This window comes from Dendrobates tinctorius, unplaced genomic scaffold, assembly GCF_039654945.1.
Source record: "Dendrobates tinctorius isolate UK_male_01 unplaced genomic scaffold, ASM3965494v1 ptg000116l, whole genome shotgun sequence".
Taxonomy (NCBI): Eukaryota; Metazoa; Chordata; class Amphibia; order Anura; family Dendrobatidae; genus Dendrobates; species Dendrobates tinctorius.
The window spans coordinates 17,050,407-17,065,370 of NW_027361784.1; the positions used below are offsets into that span (position 1 = coordinate 17,050,407).

At 44.2% G+C, this 14,964-nt stretch overlaps 1 protein-coding gene across 1 annotated transcript in view; it reads right to left on the reverse strand.

The window, feature by feature from the left end:
• Positions 1-202: 202 nt before the first annotated feature.
• LOC141101380 (uncharacterized) overlaps positions 203-14,964 on the reverse strand; it is a 42,790-nt gene continuing 28,028 nt past the window's right edge. Inside the window, exon 2 of the mRNA XM_073590448.1 lies at positions 203-2,933. Within this exon, the coding sequence (XP_073446549.1) occupies positions 1,008-2,369 (1,362 nt within the window). The 5' untranslated portion in view covers positions 2,370-2,933 and the 3' untranslated portion in view covers positions 203-1,007. The remainder of the gene's footprint in view (positions 2,934-14,964) is intronic.

The window sequence follows — 14,964 nt, forward strand, 5'->3', positions numbered from 1 at the left end:
TCTATCTTTCCCAAAGACATTGCACAAAAAAAAAAATCACAATTCCAAGAACTACTTGCTCTTTCTCTTTCTACTGCTACTGATTTCAGGGTGTGAATTCTGTCACACTAGGGTGTGACCCGTCTTAATAGTCTGCGGCTGAATTGGATCTCTGGCAGAGATTATACGTGCACGGAGGAAAGAACACACAAGACAAGGTATATCATGTCTCAAATGATTCTTCCCCATTTTAATCTCAGAGGTGTACAGTTTTTATAGCAGAAATCGAGCTGTCTCATTATATTACATCATGGGTTCTTTCCAAATTACTGATTATCACAAACTACTATTGATATCATAAATTACTATTGATCTCACATGTTCTATATTTACTATATAATCATTACGCAAATAATTATTGCTTCTAGCCTAATCCACCCAGTTTCGATGAGGTTAGGTGGGTTATACAATACAGAAATAAGTCTTAGCGAATTAGAAATATCTTAAAGCTATATGATTCTAATATTTAGCAAAACGTCCATATAGTGGTATAATTTTGATTCTTTTATATATTCATATGCCATATATTCTCCCCTTAACAGTCCCTCCTTTGGAAATATGCAAAATCAAAATCCTAATCTCGCGGAACCTATCGATCTGTCCTCCCAGCCTACCTATCTCAACAATGCTGGAACCTAACTAACTAATCTTCACCGTATACACAAGACGACCCATCTCTAGTACATGGACCCCCTCCTAACGGACTTTGCACAGGAGGAAGTCAGATACTGCACTCTCCTTCGTTGATTTGCTTCCAGCAGGCATATTCCGGGGGGTGGTGCTCGCATGGTTTCATAGGGGCATCTTTCATATAGGGGATCTTCAAAATCTGTATGCATGGTCATCACTGTAGTTTCCATGGTTTTCATCATCATCTTCTTAAGGCATGGAGCTAAGCAGCATAGAATTAAGGCTAAAATATTTAAAACACATAAAATAGCTATTCCAAATTTTGTGAGTGCTCTTTGCTAGCCATCCCACCACCAGGTGTTCCATTGATCCCTTACTCCTGAGTTTTGGGCTAACTCTTCTGATAGGTCAGTGAGGCCTTTAAGTGCTCTGGATATGCTTCCATAGGGAGCAGTGTTGGTGGGTATGTAAGTGTAACAGCTGGTGCCTATCATTTTGCAGACTCCGCCTTTTTCTGCTAGGATCATATCTAGGGCCATCCTGTTCTGGAAGGCCATGATGGATGCAGGGCCTAACTGTTCAATAAGTCCCCATATTGCATATCTAGTAAAATTAACAAACCTCTGCTGATTATAGTATAGGTAATTTATCCATTTTACATTCTTGTTTACCCCAATCATGGGGATAATTGATTCAAAACCAGCTGCTACTTCATTCTTGGCTTTAAACTCGTTAGGTACCCCCTTTGGAACCCCAATAGAGTCTATGTAAATATGGGGGTCGAAGGAACCTTGTAGTTCCCTTTTTTCCCTTTTTGGCAGGTGATTTTCTTTGAGTACTTGATCCCAGCCGGGTAGATCAAATATATGGAAGGGCATAAGGGCTTTTACCATGGGACACTGTCCTTTCCATGGAACAGTGAGTCTCGGCCTAATCTTCATGTCCCCACATAACCAATATACATCGGACAATTGGTAAATTTGGCCTACTAACAAGGAGTCATTATATAGGCTACCTTCCTGGACCTGAATGACTTGATTATTACAGTAATTAGATGGTAGGTTATCTACCTGTCTACCGGGAGCATCTCGTTGGAAGCAGGAGTAGTTCCCTGGGTAGGGGGTGATCCCATGGCAAGTTGGTTCGGTACTTTGGTGAGGTGGGTATAGGTGGGATATGGATTGGCATTTTTGTGAGTCACCTGGTTGATTATTCATGTATAGAGATAGAGCACACAGGAATCCCTTTTCATCTACCCATGGGTTTATTGGGAAAGGTACTGTGCCTAAATGAGGTCTGGCGGTGGTGCAGGCTATACATGAGGAGCGATTTGCATTAGTGGCAGTATATTTCACCCGCTCGAGCCAGACATTGGAGTCAGAAAATCCTGTTTCTATGGCAAGTCTTTCTTCATATGTTAAATCTAATAGAAACTTGGCTCCTGGTACTGGTTCATCTATCTCTTCAGTTGGTGGTCTGGATTCAAGGTTTCTCAATCGAAATTTACCCATTCTGTCACCCTCCCCTGCTCTACCAGCCTTTGTACTTGAGCCTAGTATGTATAACCCTTGGTCATCCTCTGAGGGGTTGTCAATAGTAAGGTAGAGAATTATGCATCCCTCCCTGGGGCATTGAGTGGCAGGGATGGGTAGGCCTGGAAAGGCTCTCTGGCCTTTAAAAGGGGCTTTGGTCAGAGTCATGCGGGTTAATAGGCTGGCTCCTCACTTGTCCCTTCACTGTAGGGCTGGGATTGGTTGTATGCCCAATCATTTTCACTGATGTTCCACCCAACAAGTGTCCAGTCCTCACAGTTTGACCCTTCCCCCCTTTCAGCTGTGGTGACACAGATGAATTGGGTGCCTAACCAGATATCAAACTGTGCCATGGGGCCTGGGCATTCTACTATGAAGCAATAATCAAATTGATATGCTACCCTGGGGGTGGAGATATTATACCAGAAAGTCACCATACCCTCCTCGTGAGTGATTGCCCCTTGTAGACTGACTACTAGTTGGGTTGCAAAAAGGATAAGTGTCAGGCGGATGAAGAGTGGTGGTTGCCACTGGCCTCTGGATCTGGGACCTTCTTGCAATGTGAAGCATGGATCCATGTGGGCTTTTCTTCAAGCTTGACTGCTGTGGCAGTGGTCAGCAGGACTTGGTACGGGCCGTCGCATCTGGGTTCCAGGGCACGTTTGTTGAACCTCTTAGTGAGGACCCAATCACCGGGCTGGATCTGATGGGTTCCTTCTAGGTCCTGTGGATCTGGGATAGATGAAAAATCTCAAGAATGTATTTTAGTTAAGTGCTTGGTTAATTCAATCACAAACTTAGTCAAAGTGTCATACTGCATAGACAACTGCTGTGGAAAATACAGTCCTAGTCTGGGAGCACTACTAAACAGGATCTCGTATGGACTAAGCTTGGTGGGACCAGCTGGTGTATGTCTGATACTGAACAGTGCAAGGGGAAGACTCTCATGCCATGGTCTCCCTGTCTCCTGTGCAGCTTTGAGCATTTTACACTTCAGTGTCCCATTCAACCTCTCAACCTTGCCACTGTTTTGCGGGTGATATGGAGTGTATAGGGCCAACTCGGTCCCGAGGGCTTCCCATATCTCTTTTGTGAGATTGGCTGTGAATGCAGGCCCTTGATCACTTTCTATGGTCTCTGGGAGCCCATACCTGCACACTATCGCAGAGAGAAGCTTCCTAGCAGAGGTCTTTACCGATTTTATTTCTTGACCGGGAAAGCTTCTGGCCACCCTGAGAATATGTCTATCAGCACTAAGGCATACTCAAAACCCCCTGAGTGTGGTATTTGTATGTGATCTATCTGTATATGCTGGAAAGGGTACAGGGGTCTGGGTGTGCATTTCTGGGGGTGTCTTTTCTGTTTTCCCTGGATTGCATTGGGCACAGACAAGACATCCCTTTGTGATGTTGGCGGCTATTGTTGAAAAGCCTGGTGCGTGGTAGTACTGGCAGACAAGGTTGTGCATCTTGATTTTGAACTGGTGAGTTGTGCCATGGGCCCATTTGGCCACCATAGAGTAGAAGACTCTTGGTAGGCAGGGCTTTCCTCTGCTCATCATCAGATGTCTTGCATCTTCTGTGGCTCCATCTTGGGTCCATTGGTCCTTCTCCTCCTTGGATGCTTGTTTCTGGAGTGTGAAGAGTGTCTTCTCCCAGGGCTCCTTCTTTTCCTCTGTTTCTGAGTCCTTGAGAGAGAAGAGATGAGCTGCTTCTGTGTCAAATGGTAGTAAAGCTGCTTCTTTTGCTGTGACATCAGCCAGTCTGTTGCCCACTGCTTCCTTTGAAGTCCCTCCAGTGTGTGCTTTACTTTTACCACCGCAACTCTTTCTGGCATCAATAAAGACTCCATCAATTCTTGTATGGCTTTGTGATGTCTGACAGGTGTTCCATGTTCTGCACGGCTGTTTTCCTGTCTTCCGTCAGGTGTTTGGTTAGGTGGGAAATACAGTGTCCCAAAAATACAACTTTCTCCTTACAGAACTGCAGTTTGTCTTTCGATGCCTTGCATCTATTATGCGCCAAGAACTGTAGTAAGGAGATGGACTTTGTCTGAGGTTCTGCCAGGGTGTCAGCACAGAGGAGGAGGTCATCCACATATTGAAGGAGCCCGACAGTGGGATGTGTCATCTTCCAGGGGTCCAAGACTGTCATCATGGCTTGGGTGAACATAGAGGGGCTGTTTTGTGCCCCTTGAGGCATCACAGTTCAAGCATATTGCCGACCCTCATATGTGAAAGCAAACAGATATTGGCAGTCAGGATGTAGGGACACACTGAAAAAGGCATTGGCCAGGTCAATCACCATGAACCATTGGGAGGTGGGTGGGTTGATGAAAGCAGTGTGTGTGGGTTGGGCACAATGGGTGTGTCCAGTACTGTGGCTTCATTGACAGCACGCAAACCATGTACCATGTGGAACGTAGTAGGTTCCACATGGGGGTCTTCTTCTTTACTGGAAACAGAGGAGAGTGGCAGGGTGACTTGGTGGGTGTGATATCTCCATTTTCGATGTAGATATTCAGTTGCTGTGTAATAGCGGCAGATTGTGAAATGGAGAGTGGATACTGCGGTTTCCTGGGTAGCAGAGCTCCTGGCTTCAGCTCTACTTTTACAGGCGGAACTTTGAGTTTGTCAATATCTTCTTGACCTCATGCCCACAATGAGTCTGGGATCAGTGCCATGAACTTTGTGTCTATCTGATCCATGGGCGCTCCCTGGTTATTGAGCTGCAGAGGGTAGAGGGTGTATATCTCAGCAGAGTGCTCCTGTGAAAATGGAGTTGTGAGACTAACAGTTCCATCTTCGTGAAACAGAATGCTGGCTTGGAGTTTTGACAGTAGATCTAATCCTAGTAGATTGACGGGACAGGTGGATGAGACTACTAATTGGAACAACATGTTTTGTGTTGGCTGGAGGCTTACATGGAGGGGTCTGGTCATTGGAGTGTACCGAGTATTTCCATCTACCCCCATACAAGGCACTACTTCATCCGTGAGACAGTCCGGGTCTGGTAAGTCAATGTTCCTGATTACACTTCTGGCTAGACATAAAGGATACTGCCCTCTCTTGGTTCTCTTGCTACCTTTCTGACTGCTACTTTAGTGTATCATTCACTGGCTCCACATCGTCTCCTCTCCTCTCACTGTTGGGGTCCTTCAGAGCTCAGTCCTTGGACCCCTTCTCTTCTCTTTCTACACGACCCCAATTGGACAGACCATCATTAGATTTGGCTTTCAGTGCCATTTTATGCTGATGACACACAACTATCCCCTGACCTACCTCCGCTGTACTACAGAACACCAGTGACTGTCCACAGTCTCCTACAACATGTCTGCTCTCTATCTAAAACTCAGCCTTTCCAAAACTGAACTTCCTCTGCTCATGCTGTCTACTAACCTCCCTAAACCTGACATCTCTCTCCGTGAGTGGCACCATAGTAATGCCTAGGCAGCAGGTGCGCTATCTGGGTGTTATGTTTGACACCAATCTTTCCTTTACTTCCCATATACATTCTCTTGCCCGCTCATGCAGCTTACACCTAAAGAATATCTCTAGAATCTCCCCTTTCTCGCTAGGGAAACAACAAAAACCATTCTTGGAGAACAGAAGATAAGACTGGAGAAGAGCAAATGTTGTTCCTATCTTCAAAAAGGGGAAGAAGGTGGACCCAGGGAACTATAGGCCGGTGAGTCTGACTTGTTTACCAGGAAAAATCTTTGAAAAAATTATTAAACAACATGTATGTAAGTAGTCAGAGTCAGCATGGGTTTGTAACTAATAAGTCATGTCAGACGAACTTAATTTTCTTCTATGACAGAATCACTGACTGAGTGGATCAGGAAAATGCTGTAGATATAGAATATCTTGACTTCAGCAAAGCATTTGACAAAGTATCTCTGACCATCCTTTTTGAAAAAATGACTAAGTTTGGAATGAACAAGTTAACTGGTAGATGAATTCATAACTGGCTTAGTGATTGGACCCAAAGAGTGGTTGTAAATGCCTGCACATCCAGTTGGAAGAATGTCTCAAGTGGGGTACCACAGGGCTTTGTCCTGGACCCTGTATTGTTCAACATCTTTATCAATGATTTAGATGAAGGAACTGAGGGTAAATTGATTAAATTTGCTGATGACACAAAGGAGGGATAGCTAACACTAGAGGAGAGAGAGAGAAGATTCAAAATGATATAAATAGACTGGAGCAGTGGGCAGCAACTAACAGAATGGTTTTTAACAGGGAAAATGCAAAGTACTAGATCTAGGCAATAAAAATGAAAAAAGCATATACAGAATGGGAGGAATGGGCATAAGCAATAATACAAACACCATAGCAAATGATTAGCCCTATCAAAGACTATTAGTATGATGGCTCAGCTTCAGCACCAGTATCAACACTACAGGCCTCTGATTCATTATACTGTGGACACAAAGGCCTAGAAGCACTCTAACTCTGCAATATGAAGTGTCACAGAGCTGTGAAATGGCATCAGTATGCCCAACCTGGTCGCTCCTGTTCTTTTATAACCCCTGATCATGCCACACGACCAGCCAGTCACAGTAATGCCACAATCAAGATAGCTATGGCGTTACAGTGATGCCCAGGCAATCCTGCATGCTTATTGGCTGTGCAGGTGACAAACATGCGGGGTTGGGATTCGACTTTTACATTGAGCACCACCCAATGCTCGCTGAGTAACAAGTAGAGTTGAACGAATTGGTTTGGATTTGGTTATGAGTACGAATATTGTTTTTGCAATATTCGTCAAACACAGCCGAACGTCATTAAAATCAATTGGAGTAGAAATTACCAAATATGTTCGGAACTGATCAATAAACATACATTCGGTACCAATATGGCAAATTCAGATTCGGCGACCGAATCCAAACAAATTCACTCAACTCTAGTAATGAGCACATTCAAGCTCATCCCTAGTAATTAGTGCAAGGGCTGTTGGGAGGTCTGGTGCGCAGTAACCCCTGCAAGAGATCCACCAAGCCGAGGAGAAGCAACCCTGTGCCCCTGGGATTGGGTTGTGCTGGAGAATAAGAAGGCAAGTCTAGACACAAGTGAAGTCTGTGCAGCCGCATGGGACATAGTGTCTTGCACGATTGAAGAAGTGCCCAACTGCCAGACAGTGTTTGTTAGGGATCAGAGGAGAGGTGTCTTTATATGATCCTAAGTTGCCAGTGCTAAGAGGAGAGTTTTAGTACGTGTACAGTGCTACATGAAGCTGGAGGAAGAAAAGCTGCTACACATTGCAGGAAAGAGCTGGGCTCATCACACTATGAGGGGCTGTTGATTCAGTGTACTGAATAACTGTGGAGAACTGCAATCAGGGTCATACTGGCCCACTGGAGAACTGGAGGATTCTCCATTGGGCCCAGGCACTGACATCTGCTGATATACTGGCCATCAGCTGCCTAGGGCCCCCACTACTCCAGGGGCCCCAGCCAGTGGCGTGTCACTAATAGCGGAACTCCCAGCAGCTATGGAGCCCCTGGGTCTGGGGAACCGGCCCGGTGCCAGCGGAGCAGCAGCTGGAAACAGGATCCTGTCCCCGCTGCTAAAGAGAAATCAATATTCACCCTTCCCCATGCCCCCATGGGCGTGGAGAGGAGTGAATACCATTTCACTTTAATAGCAGGCAGTTTTCTCCGCAGGCTGAGACTAACACTGCCAGCATGTAAAGCCAGAGGTGGATCCCTGCAGGACGGCTAACCCTGAGAGGAGTGGAGCTGCATGGATCTGATGCCATCCTGCTTATTTCCCGGCACTTCCAGTCTGACACAGCGCAGCTGGATGATATCATCATTCAGTGCACTGTTTCAGAGATAAAGCAGCTGGGATGTGCTGCGGCTACAAAGAACATGCGGAGAGGTAAGTGGTGCCGTGTGTGTCTGTCTGCCTGCGTGCATGCGCGTGTGTGTACAGTATGTGGTGCTGTGCTTTGTGTGTGGTGCTGTGTGTGAGAGTGGTGCTGTGTGTGTATTGGAGATTGGCAATAATGTGCGTGATGGAGAGAGCAGTGATGGGGGTGGTAGGGTGAAGACAATGTTGGTGGTGGGGGAGGAGGCAATGATGGAGGTGGTGAAATGGGTAATGATGGAGTGGGGGAGAAGGCAATGATGGTTGTGGTGGAAAGACAATGATGATGGTGGTGGGGAGGCAATGATGGAGGTGTTAGAATGGGCAATGATGGGGGTGGTGTGGAAGAAAGCAATGATGGTTGTGGGGGGAGGCAATGATGGAGGTGTTGGAATGGGCAATAATGGGGGTGGTGGGGGAGAAAGCAAAGATGGTTGTGAGGGGAGGCAATGATGGTGGGGACAATGTTGGTGGGGGAAGAGGTAATGATGGAGATGGTGAAATGGGCAATGATAGGAGGGGTGGTGGGTGAGAAGGCAATGATGGAAGTGGTGATGAGGACAATGATGGGGTGGAGGGGAGAACAATGATGGAAGTGGAGGGGGGCTGTGTTATACCCTATGAGGAGGGCAGCATTATACCTTATGGGGGGCTGCATTATACCCTATGGGGGGCAGCATTATACCTTATGAAAGGGGTTGCATTATACCCAATGAGGGTCCTGCGTTATACTATGCATTATACTATTTGAGGGGGTTGTGTTATACTTTATGAGGGGCCTACATTATATTCTGTGGGGGGCTGTATTATATTCTATGTGGAGGCTGCATTATTCTCTCAGGGGGCTACATTATATTCTGGGGGCTACATCATACTATATGAAGGGGGCTGCATTATGCCCTATGAGGCGGCTACAGTATATTCTATGGGGGCTGCATTATACCTTATGAGGGGGTTGCAATATATTCTGTGGAGGGGCTGCATTATACTATAAGAGGGGGGCTGCATTATACCCTATGAGGACGCTACATTATATTCTAAGTGGGGGCTGCATTATACCTTATGAGTGGGTTGCACTATATTCTGTGGAGGGGCTGTATTATACTCTATGAGGGGGGCTGCATTATACTCTATGAGGGGAGCTGCTTTATATTCTACGGGGGGGCTGCATTGTATTCTATAAGTGGGGCTGCATTATATTCGATGAGGGAGGCTACATTATATTCTATGAGGGGACTACATTATATTCTATGAGGGGGCTACTTTATATTCTATGAGGGGGCTACCCCAACCCCTGCTACATAATTAAGATGTGTAATACCTTATACTATACCCTGATATTAGCGTGTTTTTACCACACAATTGGTGGTTTTGTATTTATTTCTATGTAGCTATATAGTGGACCTCAAGAGTGATTTTCTCTGGTGGGTCCAAGGTGCTCCAGTCCGACGCTGGCTGTAATCATCATCATCAGCAACTGCTTCAGTAAAATAAAGCTTTTTCCTGTTGCACCTGAGGTCTTGGCATTGCTTATAGGGACAGGCTGGTCTTGCCTCACTTCCACAACTTTTCCTCTTTTTGTTCTGCTGAGGACGGCCCGCCAGCCGGTGATACCACCATGACCATTGGCCTCCATTACGCCCCGGCTCGGTGGAGGACAAGTCAGTTATAATGATAAAAGACTAAAGCAAGCAACTCAGTAAGTGACACATCACTGGACTCAGAGTCTCTGCCCCTGCATCATGCTGATCTCAAGTGGCAACCTGCTGACAGATTCACTTTAATAAATATCCTCATTTTAACCTCAATTGTCTTCTAATAGGAAATCATGGCTTTGTATTGGTAAACTGATTTTCAAAGAGGATTTTCACAAATTGATCTCAGGATTTGCTATTTATATTAGGTGAGTTCTTATTAAAACTTAAATTTCCCTATATTCTGAGATCAATAAGTCTCCACTATGATCATCTTTTCTGCCTCAATGAAGCTAAAGAAGTAACTTCAAGTAATTCAAAAGAATAAGAAATATATTTCTAGTTATCGTAATTTTACTGGTCCTGTTAATTAGGAAACAGTCTTTTAATCTTCACATATTTCCTGTAGACTATAATGAATTTTTCAGCATTCCTTGTTTTGAATTTATTGGTAATCTGGGACTAGATCTCTGCAGGTGACTGTCTTTAGTGTTTTCACCAGTCATAACATGAAAAGAGAAACCTTTCCTAAGAGATATTGTAGATATATTAGCAGATAGGCTCCTGACCCTCCTGGTTCTTATTATTTTCACCCAACACTGGCATTCCTATACACCCACATGCTTATCTAATTTGATGGTTTATTTTATGCCCATAAATTGTGGTTCCAATCTTGGTCTCCTAGCTCCATTGGTATTCAGTAGAGTTGTGCCGAAATATTCAAGTGGAATAGAATTTCACTCCAATATTTAAAAATTTTTACAAATGCAGATTTTTTTGTAATTCCTCTGGCTGCCATTTTGCTGAACATCAAACTCCAAACTGTATATATATTCTCTCAAGTTCACTAGTAAAAATTAATATATTTTTATAACCTGAACTGATCTCTTTTTGTCCTCATGTTACATTTGGGGTTCCTGTGCCATCGGATAGTATGCCGCCAAAGAGTGAAACCCATTTTATTGTTACCCAGGGTCGAGAAAGAACACCTCAGCCAGTGTGACTGCACAAATTGTTGCAAGGGAGTTCCCTTGATATGAAGGATAAAACTGAAGATTTACTATGGAAATAAAGGGAGGGTGTAATAAAGTTAGAGAAGAGGGAGAAATTATCTAGTGTGTGGGCAGCAAAATGCAGGGAGAAGAAATCTCCATGGTATATTACTTCATTTCCTTAGCACTTAAAGGGAATCTGTCAGCAGGTTTTTGCTACCTCATCTGAGAACAGCTTGATGTAGGCAAAGAGAAGCTGAATCCAACAATGTATCACTTAGATTACTAGGTGCAGCGGTTCTCATACAATTAGAGTTTTTAGATTTAGCATGAAGCAGAGCTAAGAAAGCAAACCCCGCCCACACCAGGCTCTGTATATGAAATGCCCATAGGCAGTGAACTGCCTATCACAGGAGGGGGCATGTTGGACCAGGGCTTACATGACTAGCTAGACACAGCAATGATTAGCTACTCGTGCTAAAACTATCATTGTAAGCAAACAAAACTTCAGAGCTTGATGAGAGGTATCGCTGAAATCTGTGTTTTAACCCCTACAGCATGCTGTCTTCAGGTTAATAGTAAAAACCTGCTGATAGATTCCCTTTAAATGCTCTCTATTAACTAACAGTAACTTAATAACAGGCTCTTTGTTGCCGATGTAAGAACACTGTATTAAATGACATACAGTATTGTATGCTAAGCCAGCATATCCCATTATGGCTTGTACTCTAAGATCATTCCATATTACTGTAAGACATATTTGAAGAGAAATTTGTACCGGCGCTGACATGTTTTACACAGAGTACTATTTAGCAGTTTTGATGCAATAATAAAAGAGCATAGTAACAGAACCTCAGCAGAGAGGGAGACCTATTATTCACTTCAAGAGATGATTATAAATTAAATTAAAGACTCAGCCACAACCTTAGTGTATATATATATATATATATATATATATATATATGGACACAAGAAGACTATGGTGCGGACCTGGTATTGCACTGATGGGAGGCTATGGAAAATAAAAGGAAAATATTAGGTCTGGATCATTTACCTTCTTGAACAGTGCAGATAATTTTGCATGTTGTTGTGGGGATGTGAACTGTCTTACCCTGTTCCTGCCCCTGAAGACAAAAGATACGCTATGTAAACATCGTTGTGTGGGTTTATATGTAAGAGTAACGTGTGTCTAATGTAATGTATTATGGTGATGTAGAGTATATAAGATGCTAATGCATAAAGTGATTATAGCATAACAAGATTAAGGCCCGATGCTATCGCATCAGGAGGATAGTGACACAACTCTTGCCATGTTAACCCTCAACACACACACCTCCTCAACACACACTCCTCTTACCTTTCACCATCTCCACTCACGTCCCCCCCCTCTTTCACTCCACATACGACCCTTTCTCTCACTCCGTCTCTCATACTCATGCCGTCATCGCCGCTGCTCCACGATCCCGACATCTTCTTCCGCCGGCGCCATCCTGGATCCAGACGTTGTCCACGCCGGCGACATGCTCTTGCGGCGACGCCATCTTGAGTATCGTGAAATCCCACGATACTCAAGATGGAGTCGCCGCAAGAACATGTCGCCGGCGTGGACAACGTCTGGATCCAGGATGGCGCCGGCGAAATCTCGCGAGGACGATGTCGGGATCCAAAATGGCATCGGCGAAATCTCTCAAGATTTCGCCGACGTCATTTTGGATCCCGACGTCGTCCACGCCAGCGACATGTTCTTGCGGCAATGCCATCTTGAGTATCGCGGGATTTCACAATACTCAAGATGGCGTCACCGCAAGAACATGTCGCCGGTGTGGACAACGTCTGGATCCAGGATGGCGCCGGCAGAAGAAGATGTCGGGGATCGTGGAGCAGCGGCGATGACGGCTAAAGTATGAGAGACGGAGCGAGAGAAAGGGTCATATGTGGAGTGAAAGAGTGAGTGGACGTGAGTGGAGATGGTGAAAGGTGAGAGGAGTGTGCATTGAGGAGGTGTGTGTTGAGGAGGAGTGGTGTGTTGAGGGTTAACATGGCAAGAGGTGTGCTGTGACGTCACCAGTTACAACTGGACAGAAGTTGTTACAACCCGGAAGCTGCTTAGCGCATTTATTATTATAGATGATAAGCTTAGGACAGCATATGCAATAAGGATACATAGGTTTAGCATGAAACATGGGAAATGGTTAAGAATATGATTAGCCCAGTGGGAGGGCACTAGTGCTGATAAAAAGGGGGGCACATCCTGGTTAGAGGGAGTTCAGTGTCAGCTAGTGAAGTGCACAGTGAAGTTCAAGTTCAGGTTGGGTGTGTAGCTAGGGCAGCATGGGCCAAAAGTTCCAGGCAGTGAGAAGACATGTGGAATTCCCTGATGGACATTCCAACAGGGTCCAGAGACTATGGCTTGGTCCAGGTACCACGGAGCAGTGCCAGGTATTGATGCGAGAGACTCGCGTGACTTTCTCGAATTGCACTCGCAAGTGTGACCCCGGCCAAAGAGATAAGTTCGCATGCTGCATATTTGCTGTGGATTTTGTTGTACAATATTTGAAAATTGTTCCAATTATCTGCATCATCCCCATTCACATGAATGGATCCAATTTTTATTACTGAATATTTCTGCAAGCGGATCTGCAATGCCGGAATTCATCCTGAGGACGTTACCACTGATTTTTGTCTGCAGAAATTCGGTAATGGGTCAAACTCATGTGAATATGCCCATAGGCTATGTTCACACAAAATTTTTTGAAGCAGATTTGCAGCAAAATGATCTTGAAGGTCTTCAAAACCACTGCACAAAGAAAAAAATGCAGTGTCTTACAATTTCCTCAAAGCCTGAATGAAAATAGGAAAATCTGTAGATAAAAAATGCTTATACGTTTTCAATGTTTGAGCACAGCAAAATGCGCTAAATCCATATATAATCCGCACATGACTTTATCAATGTTTTATCAAAGCTAAATAATTGGAAGTTTCCAAAACAGAAACACTTTTAAGAACATGACTATCATGCTGCTGCAAAACCAGGGAGTCAGCACACTAAAGGGAAACACTGAGTCAGGATGGGAAAAGGGGAAAACAGAGACACTGGATCAGAAAGCAAACATAGCAGGAGCAATCAGAGTCAGCTACAGCAGCCCTAGTCAAAAACTATAACTGACATCGCCTGCAGGAAGCAGCGGCGATAAATAGCAAACCTGAACCCAGACTGAGGCTGAGAAAGGGTAACCCCTACATGACCAGACTGGTTAAAAGGGAAAACAGGACTCCAACCCTGGTCTGGATCATGAAAATGACATACCAAAAAAAGACAAACACTGCAGCAGAAAAAGTGGGATAAAAATTAGCTAAGAAAACACAAAGATTAATGTGCTTGCATTTTTTTCTATCTAATATGTGCAGAAATGGTGTAGAAAATCTTCAACATCAAAATTGCACCAAATACTCAATGTGGTAAATGAGCCTCAAAGTCAATTTCTGCAAATACAGTTGTGCAAAAAAATATTTTAACCCCCCCCTCCTGATTTCCTATTCTTTTGCATGTTTGTCACACTTAAATGTGTCAGATCACTAAAATAATATAAGACAAAAATAACACAAGGTCTTTATTATTAAGGGCAAAAGAAATCCAAAATTACAAGTCCCCTTAAAACTTAAATTAATTGTGGTTTTTCACATGTTTGGGAAGCTGAGTTCAAATTCCCTAGCCACACACAGGCCTGAAAACAGCCATACCTGTTCTCATTCAAGAAATTACTTATATAGGGCCTGCCTGATCAAGTGATGTAGTTCAAAAGTTCCTAAAAAGCTAGACATCATGCTGCAATCCAAAGAAATTCTGGCTCAAATGAGAAACAAAGTAACTGAGATCCATCAGTCTGGAAAATGTTATAAAGCCAGTTATCAAGCTTTGGGACTCTAGTGAACCACAGTGAGAGCCATTATCCACAAATGACAAAAACATGGAACAGCGATGAACCTTCCCAGGAGTGACCGGCAGACCAAAATTACACTAAGAGCGCAGTGACAACTCATCCATGAGGTCACAAATGACCCCACAACAACATCCAAAGAACTGCAGGTCTCACATGCCTCAGTTAAGGTCACTGTTCATGACTCCACCATAAAAAAGAGACAGGGCAAAAATGGCTTGCATGGCAGAGTTACAAGATAAAAATTACTTCTGAGCAATGAGAACATAA